This window comes from Oratosquilla oratoria, chromosome 35 (genome assembly GCF_046742065.1).
Source record: "Oratosquilla oratoria isolate Oo_2021 chromosome 35, ASM4674206v1, whole genome shotgun sequence".
In the NCBI taxonomy this organism is placed as follows: Eukaryota; Metazoa; Arthropoda; class Malacostraca; order Stomatopoda; family Squillidae; genus Oratosquilla; species Oratosquilla oratoria.
This window is the reverse complement of record NC_134811.1, coordinates 1,048,004-1,062,528: the sequence shown is the minus strand read 5'-3', so window position 1 is coordinate 1,062,528 and position 14,525 is coordinate 1,048,004. Positions and strand designations below refer to the sequence as shown.

The 14,525-nt window shown below is 40.1% G+C and overlaps 1 protein-coding gene across 2 annotated transcripts; it reads right to left on the bottom strand.

Moving 5' to 3' along the window:
• Positions 1–8,077: 8,077 nt before the first annotated feature.
• Positions 8,078–13,859, bottom strand: LOC143018464 (transmembrane protein 70 homolog, mitochondrial). 2 transcript variants are annotated; one of them, XM_076173829.1, is made up of 7 exons: positions 13,623–13,805; positions 11,756–11,928; positions 11,277–11,408; positions 10,911–11,014; positions 10,659–10,791; positions 9,334–9,516; positions 8,078–8,462 (listed from the first exon to the last, which is right to left on the bottom strand). In XM_076173829.1, exons 2-7 carry the CDS (start codon positions 11,783–11,785, stop codon positions 8,271–8,273), a joined length of 774 nt encoding a protein of 257 aa, XP_076029944.1. In that variant the 5' UTR covers positions 11,786–11,928; positions 13,623–13,805; the 3' UTR covers positions 8,078–8,270. The 2 variants fall into 2 exon arrangements, with proteins under 2 accessions (XP_076029944.1, XP_076029945.1); XM_076173830.1 differs by lacking the exon at positions 11,756–11,928 and having other exon boundaries at positions 13,623–13,859.
• Between the last annotated feature and the right edge of the window lie 666 nt (positions 13,860–14,525).

Below are 14,525 nucleotides of genomic sequence, written 5' to 3'. Positions count from 1 at the left end.
AGAGAAATGGAATATCTTGACAAAAATTTACAAAAAAGGAGTGGAAAAGTATGTCCCAAGACAAAAACAAGAAAAAGAATATGTAAAATGCTGGTACAACAAAAGTTGTAGGGAGTTAAAAGACAAAAGAGACAAAGCCTGGACCAGATGGAAAAAAGACAGAAGACCTGAAAAATGGAAAATATATACTGGTTATAGAAATGAATATGTACAAAAGTGCAGAGAGGAAAAAAGAAAATATGAAAAAGATGTTATAGAAAAGTGTAAAGATCAACCAAAACTATTCTACAGATTTGTAAACAATAAACTGAAAAACAAACAAGACTTGGAGAAATTAAGACAAGGAGGAGTTGAATACACTGAGGAAATGGAAATGGCAGAAATTATGAACAAACATTTTAAATCAGTGTTTACAAGGGAAAATATACAACCTGAAGAGATTGAGTGGAAGGAAAAAGTCCCCCCTATGGAAGAAATAGAAGTAACAAAGAATGAAATATTGACACACTTGGGTAATTTTGATGTCAGAAAATCGCATGGGCCAGATGAAATAGCAAACTGGATTCTGAAAGAATGCAGGAATGAACTGGCAGACAAAATACATAGCATAATAAGCAGTTCCTTAAAAGAAGGAAAAGTTCCAGAAGATTGGAAAAAAGCAAATATAGTACCTATATATAAAGGAGGAAATAAAGAAGAACCTACCAACTATAGACCAGTCTCTCTAACGAGTACAATAGCAAAAATATGTGAAAGAATTATCAAAAGTAGATGGGTAAAATACTTGGAAAAAAACAACGTACTAAATCCAAGGCAATTTGGATTCAGACAAGGACGATCATGCGTCACCAATTTAATATGTTTCTATTCAAGGCTAATAGATATAATACAAGAAAGAGATGGATGGGCTGATTGTGCATTTCTAGACCTAAAAAAAGCTTTTGACAAAGTACCACATAAGAAGCTGCTTAAGAAATTAGAATACGAAGGAGGAATACAAGGTAAATTGCTAAATTGGATGGAAGACTTTTTGCAAGACAGAAAAATGAGAGTAGTGATAAGAGATCAGCACTCAAAATGGAATGAAGTAATAAGCGGTGTCCCGCAGGGAACAGTTCTGGCCCCAATAATGTTTGCTATATATATTAATGATATGGATGAAGGAATTGAAAGCTATATGAGCTTCTTTGCAGATGATGCAAAACTACTGAAAAGAATGAAAACTGAAGAAGATTGTGAATCACTACAGAGAGATCTAAATAAAGTACAGGAATGGAGTAGGAAGTGGGAGATGGAGTTCAATACAAAAAAGTGTAGTATAATGGAATTTGGAAAAAGCAAAAACAGAATAACAGGATCATATAATTTGGGAGAAGAAGGAATAAAAAGAGTAGAAAATGAGAAGGACCTGGGAGTCATTGTTATGAATAATATGTCACCTGAGAAACATGTAAATAAGATTTTTGGAGAAACCTATAATTTAATAAGAACAATCAAAGTGGCATTTACATACCTGGATGAAGAAATGGTGAGGAAAATCCTAATCACCCTGATAAGACCAAGATTGGAATATGCAGCAACGATATGGTCACCAAGTACAAAAAAATGTATAAAAAAACTTGAAAGAATACAAAGAGCAATTACAAAATTGGCACCAACACTCTCAAAACTATCATATGAAGAGAGACTACAAAAACTTAAACTACAGACACTAGAGCAAAGAAGAGAGAGAGGAGATTTGATAACTATTTACAGAATCATGAAAGGCATAGAAATTACTGATAGAGAGAATCTGATAAAATGGGATGACAGAAATACAAGAGGACACGGAAAGAAAATAAAAAAAGACAGCTATAGAAGAGATTTGAAAAAGAACAGCTTTCCTCACAGAGCAATAGACAGTTGGAACAAGTTAGATGAGAAAGTGGTGTGTGCAAAAACAATACACGAATTTAAAAATGGTTTAGATAAAATGAGATATGAAGACGGGACCCCACGAGCATAGCTCCCCTTCCCGTAAAATACAACTAGGTAAATACAACTAGGTAAATACACAATTTAAATACAGGCTAGATAAAACGAGATATGAAGACGGGAATCTACGAGATAGCTCCCCCTCCCGTAAAATACAACTAGGTAAATACACACACTGGGTATGATAAATTGGTGAATAGGAGACGGGATCCTACGAGTGTTGCTCCTTTTCTTGTATGTTACAATTAGGTAAATACAACTAAGGCATGCACACACACACACACACACACACTCATGCAAGATCAACAAGAGGTAATAGTAAAAAAATGAAGAAAAAAGTAAACGTGTTTGAAAGACGATAGGAAGCGTAGCTTTCCAACCATATTTGTTGATTTGTGGAACAACTCAGGCCAACAACATAAACAAATTCAGGGAAGAGTTTGATGAGTTGGGCGAAGATGCGACCCCATAAGCGGAGCTCAAACCCTGTATATATACAACCAGGTCAGTTCTGTAAACACACACGCATACACGCATGAACATACACACATGTAGGTATGCACACACACATATACAGGCATGCACACACACGCATGCAGGTATGTACACACATACAGGCATGCACATACACATGCAGGCAAGCACACACACATGCAGGCATGCATACACATGCTGCCATGCACACACCCACACATGCTGCCATGCACACACCCACACATGCTGCCATGCACACACCCACACATGCTGCCATGCACACACCCACACATGCTGCCATGCACACACCCACACATGCTGCCATGCACACACCCACACATGCTGCCATGCACACACCCACACATGCTGCCATGCACACACCCACACATGCTGCCATGCACACACCCATATATGCTGTCATGCACATACCCACACATGCTGCCATGCACATACACATGCTGCCATGCATACACACACACATATGCTGCCATGCACACACACACACATATATGCTGCCATGCACACACACACACATATACCAAGGCTTTTTCCCCCTTTCCAGGGAGGTAGCCAAAAAGGACAAGACATAAAATCATTCCCACCCATTCCATCCCCGAAAACACTCCACACCCCTCCACCCTCCCTCCCATCTTAGCACCTCCTAGATGACGGGTCATCCCTGCACCCTGTCCACTGCCTTGGGTCAGAAGCAGTGTCGCAAGACACAGCACATCCACAGCAAGGTCGCTTCATTAAATCGGCGACCCCCCCTCTCCGTCCCCCCATATAAAGGAGAGGACGGGGAGAAATCCCTTCGGGCTGCGTCAAAATTTTTGCTCACACACACTCCCCATTCCCCCGTCCATTCCACCTCATGCATTACAACATTTTCCATATACAACCATTTTCCATTCACCCCTGTCTTCTGTCCTCTCCCGTCCTTCCTCAACCGACATTCCCCTCTTCCCCAAAGCCCCCTTCACCCCATCCATCCATCTCATCCTAGGACGTCTCCTCATGTTCACTCCCTCCACATCTGCCTTCCATACCTCCTTTACTAGTCTTTCTTCACTCATTCTTTCCATGTGTCCAAACCATCCTAATACTCTTTCATCAACCCTATCTCCCAACTCCCTTTCCACCCCTGTTCTCCTCCTCCTCATTTCTCACTCTATCAAGCCTAGTAACCCCCATCATACTTCTCAGACACTTCATCTCAAACACATTCAAGTTCCTTCTCTCTTCTTCTCTTATGTTCCATGTTTCTGCTCCATACAGTGCTGTTGGCACAATCACTCCTTCATACAGTCTCCTCTTAGCATCCATTCCCAAATTTCTATTCCTCATTACACTTTTTAAACCACCAAGGCATTTACTCACTTCTCTCAATCTACATTCTACCTCCACCTTCACTCCACCTTTTCCTGCCACATTTGCACCCAAATATCTAAAACTATCCACTTCCTCCAGTTGCTCTCCCTTAATGCTCACTTCCAGATTACTGCCACTTTCACCCCTTGTACATCTCATCACCTTACTTTTACCCACATTTATCTTCAGCTTTCTTCTATCACACACTCTCCCAAACTCTGTCACCAACTTCCTCAATCCCTCCTCCGATCCTGCCACAAGCGCAGTGTCATCCGCAAACAACAGCTGGCTCACCTCCCACTTTTCTTCATTTTCCTTAACCATCTCCAATCCCTGACCCACTACCCTTGCATTCACCTCTCACACCACCATGCACACACACACACATATGCTGCCATGCACACACACACACAAGAATTTAAGAACAAACTAGGTGCTGAGAGATACAAAGACGGGTCACTACGAGCATAGCTCCCCTTCCTGTATAATACAACTAGGTAAATAAATACAGAAACACATACACAGTCCCAGTACAATTTTCTGTTGGTGCAATAGGAACTTTTTCCCATGAAGGCCTGTGGGCAGACCTAAGGACTGTTGCCGTGCACTGTGGGGCTGCAGGTTTCCCACTGAGTGAAACTCAAGGCAGGCAACATTCAATTGATAATTTATAACATCACATACAGTGAAGTCTCAACCAGGGCCAGATGTGAAAGCATAGTCATCCTTGCTGAGGATCACACACCAATGGGTATCTCGTCTATCAGCCAATCCATTGCCTCAGGTGTCTCTTGCCAGAGACCCACACCTCCCAAGTAACTAGTCACGGTCACTGAATTGGCCCACAAGTCACTCAGGGGAGTAATATTGTGTTGTTATCTGGGTAAGGTAGGGTGGGAGAGGTTTTATCTATTTATTTATTTTTTCCTACCTCCCTTGTAAGGGGGAAAAAGCCTTTGGTATATGTATGTATGTCTGATTAAGGCTAGATTAGTGCAGTATTGGCTGAGGTGTTCCGTCCTCTGTGTGATTATTGCATTCGCAGCAATTTGATTCTGTGGCCAGGTCTTTTCTAGGATGGTACTGTTTCAAGGCTGGGTGGTGGCCCAGATACAGTTGTGCCCTTGTGGTTCTTGTTGTCATGGGAGGGGTTGCCCAGTTGTGCTGGTGTTTGGGGGAGTCAGGTAGAATTTGGAGGTCAGTCTTTGATCATTGTCACTAATGGTTCTGAGGGGAGGTCACTTGTGTTTTATCTTGGCTACCATTCCAGTTTGATAGGATGGAAAGGGTGGGAGTGTTTTTCATGCCTTTGTTTTTTGGCTACCTCCCTTATAAGGGGGAAAAAAAGCCTTTGGTATATAACTACAAAGTATATGTATGGTATATGTACCATTCCAGTTTGTCTAGATATGTTTGGGTGATCTTGACAGCCGTTTTGCAGTTGCAGTGCTCGACCATTATTGCTACATTATCTGCATAGGTGAGAGCTTTGATATTTTGCTCAGGATTTGGATTGAGGTCACTTATGAAGAGGTTTAATGGTGCAAATGATAGTTCTGCTCCTGGAGAGATTCAATTATACAATCTTTTGTCATCTGATGGTTGGTTGTTCTGGGATACTCTGCCAGCTATGGAGTTTGTTAGCCATTGCTGTGGATGTTAGTCTATGATCTTCTTTGATAGCATATGCCCAGGGACGGTCTATCTGTGTACCAAGGGCTTTTTCCCCCTTATAAGGGAGGTAGCCAAATCAAAAGCACACACCCAGGGACTCTACATACATACATATACCAAGAGCTTTTTTCCCCCCATACAAGGTAGGTAGGGACTGTGATATGATATGGTGCCCCTTACAGAGGACTTCATAATGTGGAATTGAATGAATCATGCCCTTGGTTTAACTTTGTCGATAGCAGGATTTGAACTGCCATCCCCTCAACCTTTGCTGCAAGTAACGACACCCTAACCCGCTCAGCCAGCGAGCTTCCCAGGTAGGGACTGTACCTTCCAAAAATGATTTTCTTTGGCAAGTTTGCTGAGGGTGTATGAGACCAGCTGGAGGCCAACAAAAGCAGTACAAGGATCACTTGAAGAAAACTCTTAAGACCTGTAATGTTAACACCAATGAATTCAAGTTGCTTGGCGAGAACTGTGATATCTGTCATGCTGTGGTCATCCCGAGTCCTGATTGAGAGGAAAAAGGGAGATAGTGAAGGGATAGACATCAAGAGAGAAGGCATCAACATCAACTCTGTCTGTCTAGGGTTGTGGTTCTTAACCTTTTTCAGTGTCCTTAGTACCCCTTGATATCTCAGAAAAATTTCTCGTACCCCCATCCAATACAAACATATGAGAAGGAGAGTGATACAAACCTTGCTTTGCTTTTTCATTGTAAATATATAGTGCCATTGCACTGGCTATTGTGTCTCATAACCCCAGGTTCAAGGTTTTATACCCCTTGGGGGTACCTAAGGTACCCCAGGTTCAAGGTTTTGTACCCCTTGGGGGTACCTTAGGTACCCCAGGTTAAGAACCACTGAGATTAGTGGCAGAGCATGTGTGTGCTCTGAATGTCACCAAAATTTCCCAGAAGGACTTCAGAGAGTTCATGCAAGATGTAATATCATTGAGTTACAAACAACCACCTTCCCTCTATTTCTGTCCCATACATTACTTCTGACCCAGGGCAGTGGGCGAGATGCAGGGATGACTCATCATCCAAGAGGAGCCAAGATAAGAGGGAGGGAGGGGGGTGGGTGGGAGTGGAGTATGTGGGGATGAAATGGGTGGGAGTGGATTTTATGCCTTTGTTCTTTGGGTACCTCACTTGTAAGGGGAAAAAGCCATTGGTATATGTATGTACAAACAACTTTAAGCAAAGGTGTGGTGGGTGGTGGTAGTGAGGACGTACATTATTAGGATAAGAATACACGACACAACCATCAGCCCACGAAGACACCATCACTTCGATAGCTAATAGGAATAAAGGCACAATTTCTACATTATTTGTTTATTAAAGAGAATCCTCCAAGAATAAATATTGGTTAAACTGTAAATGGGTTTTATGCAGGAAGTGTGAATTTGATTTAACTTAACCATTCCCTTTACAAGAAGGAAGGGGACTTTGGTATTTTAGTATATTGAAGTGCGTAAGACAGAATGAGTGGAAGGGTGGTGAGGTAAACACTGGAACCGTTGTAGTTTTATTACTAACGTTTTGTCCTGAAAGGACTTCCTCAGAGGAAGCCCTTTCAGGACGAAACATTAGCAATAAAACTACAACAGTTCCTGGTGTTTATCTCACCACTCTTCCATTCATTTTAGTGTATATAAGAGCGATACCCTTATGGACCAGGAGGTGCCAAGATAAGAGGGAGGGTAGAGGGGAGTGGAGTATGTAGGGGATGGAATGGGTGGGAGTGATTTCTATGCCTTTGTCTTTCAGCTACTTCCCATGGAAGGGGGAAAAAACCCTTTGGTATATGTATTGTAATTGGATGTTAACCCCTTCCATACGATAATGCCTACATAGGCATCACGAGGCACAAGTGGGTATATGATGAGGCCTGTGTCGGCGTCTCATTCATACGTCTTATAGTTGTAGCAGAGTGACCCCCATAGTCTGTGAACTGGCTTGATCATATTTTCTGTGGTAATTAATATTCAGAATGAAAGAGATTGAGTAATACAGATAGAACTTTATATTTTATAATGCGAGTATTGTGATGCATCATCAAATCATCGTATGTTAGGCAGCTGATGCTGCCTGCAAGAATTTGACTCATTTTTAAGTTTAATTTCCACCCAGAGAGAAATAAGTCACTTGTGATGATGTGGTTTAATGTCACAAACACCCCCTTATCGAGAGGCTAGGATGGTGCCCCTCACAGAGGACTTTGTAGCATGGAATTTAATGAACTGTCATGCCCTTGGTTCAACTTGTAACTTCAGATATACCTCTTTCTCTGTGGCATATACATACACATAGCGAAAGGCCCTTTGCATTTATAAGGAGGTGGCTGCATCAGTGCATACACTTCTTCACTCATTTGTTTCCCATCTTAACTCCTGATAGAAGAAGGGTCATCCCAGTCCCTCAACTACTGCTCACGTCAGAGGCAAAGGTATGCTTTCATTTGGTCACAACCCTATATGGGGGACAGAGTCCTTTATAGAAAACCAAGAGTAATTCTAAGCAATGTTTGCTGCCCATAATGGATTTACACATATTTGCATGAAGGAAAATAATAATCTTAAATCATCTGCTAGCTTACCGACTTTACTTTCTCATTACATCCATTTTTCTAAAAATATACATTTTGTATATTGTCTGACATGCTTTTTTTCAAAGTCTGAAAATGGCAGTATCAAACCATATAACTATAAATCCTCTTCTATGAAACATTCTATACCAATTCAACCTTCCATAAGATTACCTAATACAGCTGTCATCAATTTTCTTTCTTTTCTTTGTCTTCGGGCATTTCGAAATCAATAGGCTTGTCGTAGCCCATTAATCGGCTATAGTGAGAGACATCGTGGAACATACTGGGCTCAACGAAGAGGGGCTTCTCCTTAGCCGTGAAGGTGGTGAACAGCCCAGGCAAGGTGGGCACGTGCACTTCATCAGCATGGAACTCAATCTGGAAGACCAATGCCATTTATGAAACTATTTATTCTTCATAAATTATATGATGATTATCATATGGTTTAATGTCACAAACTACCCCCTATCGAGAGGTTAGGATGCAAACAAGGTCATCATAATAAAACAACAGGGCAGGACTCGCAGTAATGGGTATAAACTGGACAAATTTAGATTTAAGAAGGAAATTGGCAAGAATTGGTTTACTAATAGGGTGGTCGATGAATGGAATAAACTTAGTAACCATGTAGTAAGCGCTGAAACTATCAGTTGTTTTAAAAAATGATTAGACAACTTTATGGATGGGGATGACAGGTGGTGATGGATACGGAGCTGCCTAGTGTAGGCCTTATGGTCTCTTGCAGTCTCCTTCATTCTTATGTTCTTATGTGTCCCTTACAGGACTTTAGCATGGAGTTTCATGAATCATGCACTTGGTTCAACTTCGCCGGTGGCAGGGTTTGAACCACCATCCCCTTAACCTTCACTACAAGTAATGACACCCTAACCCACTTGGCCAGCAAGCTTTCACAAAAATGAACAGAGCGAGAAATGTTGATGTGAGGCAGAGAACAAGGATGGAAAGAAAGCTGTTGAATTGGGTAGAAATGCAAGTGGAGAGATGGTCTGCACATATGGAAAGAATGGACAAGGAAAAGGTCAAACTATCTGTTGCCCCAGGTCTCTTGCAGGAGAACTGTAGCCCCTAAGTAACCAGCCACGGCCACTAGTTTAGCCCACAATCACTCAAAGATGAGCGTTTGTGTTACTGTCATTCTCTCCACATGCCCAAACCATCTCAGCAGTTACTATATTATTTTTCTTTTATACACACGTGTATAACAATATCAAAGCATACTCCAACATACCTTTTTCTCTCTCAGGAAGAAGGACAAGGTTGTAGCAGTATAGGTGTCGTTGGAAGGGTTGTACTCCAGCTTTGTTACATACTTCTTGGTGATCCAGTGGATGATTAGCGGAGTGACAAAGGTGAAAAACCCAATGAAAGAACCCATGGCTACAACAAGACCAAGCCCGGAGTCTGTCAGTTTCTGTAAAAAAAAATTGCATTATAAATTGAATCAATTCAACAGTTTTTGTTATGAGCAACTTCATTTTCTGCTACATGTAACCCTAAACACTCACTCCTTGTGCATCTCGTCATCCCTCTACACACATCCACCTAAACATTGTCATTGCTTCATGCCCTCCTGCCCTGCCACAAGCAGTGTCATCTGCAAACAACAACTGGCTCACCAAGGTACATACATATACCAAAGAATTTTTTTTTTTTTCTTACAAGGGAGGTAGCCAAAAAAAAAAAAAAAACAAAGGCATAAAAACCACTCCCACCTATTCCATCCCCAACATACTCCACACCTATCCACTCCCTTTCCTCCCTCTTATCTTGGCACCTCCTGGATGATGGGTCATCCCTGCATCTCACCCACTGCCCTGGGTCAGAAGCAGTGTTACAAGACACAGCACATCCACAGCAAGGCTGCTTCATTAAAGCAGCAACCCCCCTCTCTGTCCCCTCATGCATAAAAGGAGAAGATGGGGAGAAATCCCTTCAGCCTGCATCAATTTATTTTTCACACATACTAACCTTGCCCCCATCCCCCACATGCATCACAGCATCATCAAGGTAATTAAATTGATTAGCTATGTGAAGTCTATTCTGTGGATGAACCGATAGATGAGAAGAGATACAAATAATTTTGTGGAACAGTGTCCAATGTCTGGCCTCAAAGTAATGAGAGGTACGATATTGGTAATCCCATATTTACAATTCTTTGACATTTCCTCAATTTTCCTTCTCCCTGACCTTCAATATAAAAAACAGTAAGATAATTTTTTTCTCACAAAAAAGACATTTGAAAAGTCAAACAAAAGAACTATAAACATGGAACTGATGTTTATATTTAGAATGCTACATCTACCATTTGTTTGGTAACTGCAGTTGTCTAGCTTCACGTATGTGTAATAACTACCCGGTAAGTTGAAAGTACCAATATCTTGATTTACTGGCCAATCATAGTCCTCCTGATCAGCCAATCTTTTTGATCAAGAATCTTCACATCCCATCAGGAGCTCCACCAATCATACAAACTTCATTCAAACTCTAACTTTACTCAGCAGTTATTCACTCGAAAAAAACAATCTATATCTAAATCTTCATATGGTTCTTTACCTGAACTAGAATGGGCTGCACGGACAATCCCATGATGGAAGTTGACAAAGAGAACACCTTAACCATCCGTATCTGTGTTGTGAGGATTCCATTATAGACTTCCTTCCAGGTGCCCGGGCCAATATCCACTTCCCTGCAAGCAAGCAAGGTTATCGGAACAAGTTCTTAGTAATTCACACAAGAAAATGTTATTTTTGGTCTCAGCTTGTGAACCCCTTTTTGAGAACCAATACCCATATTAAAGGCACTTACTCTATGCTCTCTCCAACTTCTTTTGATGATTCATCTTTTGATTGGTTACTTGCGAATCTACGGGCAATGAGAATCGGTTGGTTTCTCCTTGGTTTTGGAAGCACCTGAAATAATAAATCTGTTATGAATGACCTGCACAAACCTTTTCACTTTTAAAACTCATAAAACTCAGTTATTCTACTGAACTAACATCAACAAGACAAATAACTCCTTTCAAAACAAAATCCTGCATATGAAACTACAATAATTGAATCTAATTATCATAATGAAGACAGTTAAAATAATGTTATTGAGAAAAGCAATTATACTGAAAAGTACTATCCATGAGGACAATGCCATGGTTATTGAGAGCAAAAGAAAAATTACCTGATTATCTTGGTTTCCATGTCTTCTTGTTAGACACGAGACACTGGAAGACATACGGAGGATGGTAACATAGCTTTCCCATTGTTGGCGCTGTAAAGTGCGCAGAACAACACCTACTGTTGCCATTCTCACCTGTTTGTAGGGTAAATACTTGGTGAATATATGACACATGGAATACAATACAAAGTTAATATAAATGACAAATAGAACCATGGGCATATACAATATTTTTTGCAAGAGAGTAATGTAAATGTACACTTTTTAGCTATTATCTTCCTGTACAATCTAGCTTCACTGGATATTCCTTAATAAGAACATTGTACACATTTACAAATCTCTTTCACTCTAAAGTATGTGCATTTTAGTCAGCTGATTAACTGTCTATGTAACCAAATAGAGTATGTTGTATTGTTGGCATGTGTGATTGTGTACAATGCAGTCTTCCATAATGTGTTGTATAGTCTTGGGTGAAGAGTTACATCCTGGACAGTTATCCATGATGTGGTCATCCAGCCTCTTCTGGTTGTTTAGAAGGGCTGGATGGTGGCTGCACTGAAGCTTGACCTGGTGGGCTCTGTCCCCTCTGGATAGAGAGGATTCGGAGGGATGGATATCTGGGGGGTAGGCATTCAGCAGTGTTTTGTCTTTCAGTCTGTTGATGGAACAGTGAGTAATGCAATTATGGATATGCTTCTGGAGACAGGTATCTGGTGGTTGTGGAGGAAGAGTATTTGTGTGTTGTTTTTATGTTTCTTGGTATGTATGGTTTCTCGTTAACCACATCGGTATGATGACGCCTACGTAGGAGGCATGAGGCATGAGTGGGTATGCAAGGTTGCTGGCATTGACGTCTTGATTATATATTTTTTGTAGTGGTACACGAGTTATCCTCAGAATCTGTGAACTGATTTGATCACATTTTCTGTGTTTATTATTACTCAGAGTAAAAGAGAACAAGTAATACAGCAGTGACTTTATATTTTATAGTGCGAGTAGTGTGATGCAAATTACATGTGACAGCCAATCCTGCACGCGAGAATTTGAGTTGTACTGAAGTGGTTTAAAGTGCTATGTATACAGAGATTGCATTTCACCTGTTGATAATGACATTTCTATATTTTTTGGTAATACTGCACCAGAGTTGGAGTCAAAGAGATGGTAAAGGAGAAATATATGGAGGGTGACAGGAAAAAGGGATAGCATTAGTTAAGAATTATCAGCAATCGCCTTTGATTAGAGATTAATGTGTCTATAGTGTAAGAGTAAAAACTGCTGCAACTCTGCATCTGTGCAATTCCAAAATAATGTTTTAAAAAATAACTAAAAATATCAGGTTAAGCTGGTTACTCAAATCTGATAGATTAGGTCAGGTGAATTAGGAATAGGTTAGGTGAGATTACATGGCGTCTGATGAAACCAAGAGGTAAAATTCCAGAAATATGAAAACACTGATATTTATCACAAAACTTGTGTTGTCCCTAACATAATATAACCTAACCATTCCATAGAAAAAAAGAAGATAATTCAAATATAAAAATGGAAAAATGAAAATGTGTTTGCCTAGAATTGAAATAGAACCTAAGGCTAATAGATAAGGTCAGTTAGGAATAGGTTAGGTCAGGTTACATGCTGTCTGATAAAACCAAGTTGGTTATATTACAGGATCATGCAATCATATTTTTCATCATTCTTTTTTGTATTTCAATTATCTCCTTTTTTCGCATGGAATGGTTACATTAGGTTAGGGGCTATTAGACAGTGCAAGTTTCATGTTAAATATTCGTGCTTGAGTGATTCTGGAATTTTACCACCTAGGTAGTGTGTTGAAAGTGCCGAGGGATGGAAAGGATATGCATAACTTGCACATGAAATGAGTATAATCAATGTGAATCAAATGAAGAGCCATTACATAAGCCTATTTTACTAACAAAACTTGGTGAAATTTCCAATTTTACCTTAACTTGTGCCTAAGTTCCTAACGACAATTAGAACCAATATCTGTTCAAGGCATTTAATATTTTGTTGGATGTAATTAGAGCATGTATCATTGTAGACAATACTACACCAAATGAATAGTCATATAGGTTGTAAAGGAGAGATGCGAGAAGAATAAAAGGAAGTAAGGATAGAAATGAAATCTTCATTCTTTTTTGAATGGACATTATCTAGGCGAGTTAATAGGATTTAGGCTTCATGTAGTAGACCTAATTTTGCATTTCTGTTAGTACAGTCAATAATACTTGAGAAAACAGTAAGGTAGGGAGTTGACAAAATCATATCCTTACTTCAACTATCGTCTAATAGTACACCGGGTTGCACTTCCTATTCTCTTGCTAAAATAATTACCTCTAATTCTCAGATTCCTTCTGATGTAGTTAAGTTGGTTCCCAGTTGTGAAACAGCAGCTGCTTTTTATGTTTAACGGGCAGTTTGGTTGGGCAGAATAATAAGGTGTGTTGGGATAGCTTTTCTGGGAGTGTAGACGACAAACCGACAACTCCGCCGTCGTAGTGGCGTTTTCTGGCGTAGAATTCGCCAGAATGGTAAATAGTGCGCCATGTTTTTCGCCAACAACGTTACCGCCAGTAATGTTGAATATTAATCTACCGTCTAAAAATACAACAATAAGTAAATCCTAATCTATATTTGGAAAACATTGATAAAAGTAAGCATAATGTACTCTAATATAATTTAGTCTTACTGAACTTTACTTATCATTAACGAAGTACAATCTGGCCTTTTCCCGCCAAATAAATAGCCACATTGTGAAAATAACTAGCGCCGAAGTGAAAACAACTATTTCCATAACAGTGTTTTCAATTGACGTCACATGCGCGCAGTGCATTCTGGGACATATGAAACCATGTGCGATTTGTTTTGAAGTTTACAAGTAAGAACGCAAACTCATTACGCCATTGCATCTATTTCGCACGAAAAAAAGGCTTCGCTATTTTGGTAATTTGAAAAACACTAACACTCTGGGCTAACAGAAGTCTAATCATCGCAAACATATAATCCTAATTCATCTCAAGCAGTAACTTCGACCCCCAAGGCCCTATGTATACAAAAAATGTATATTACTGGTTTTAGGTTGTCTAAAAGTAAATTGTAGGTTATTCAACATCCAGGTAATGGATTATGTATGGTTGGAAAAAGACAACCAAGTGAAAGAAAGAAAAAATCTAATGACAGAGGGGGTGTGTTAGTCCTGGCCATGAATTATTCGTCGGCAGAATTTGGTGGTCATCT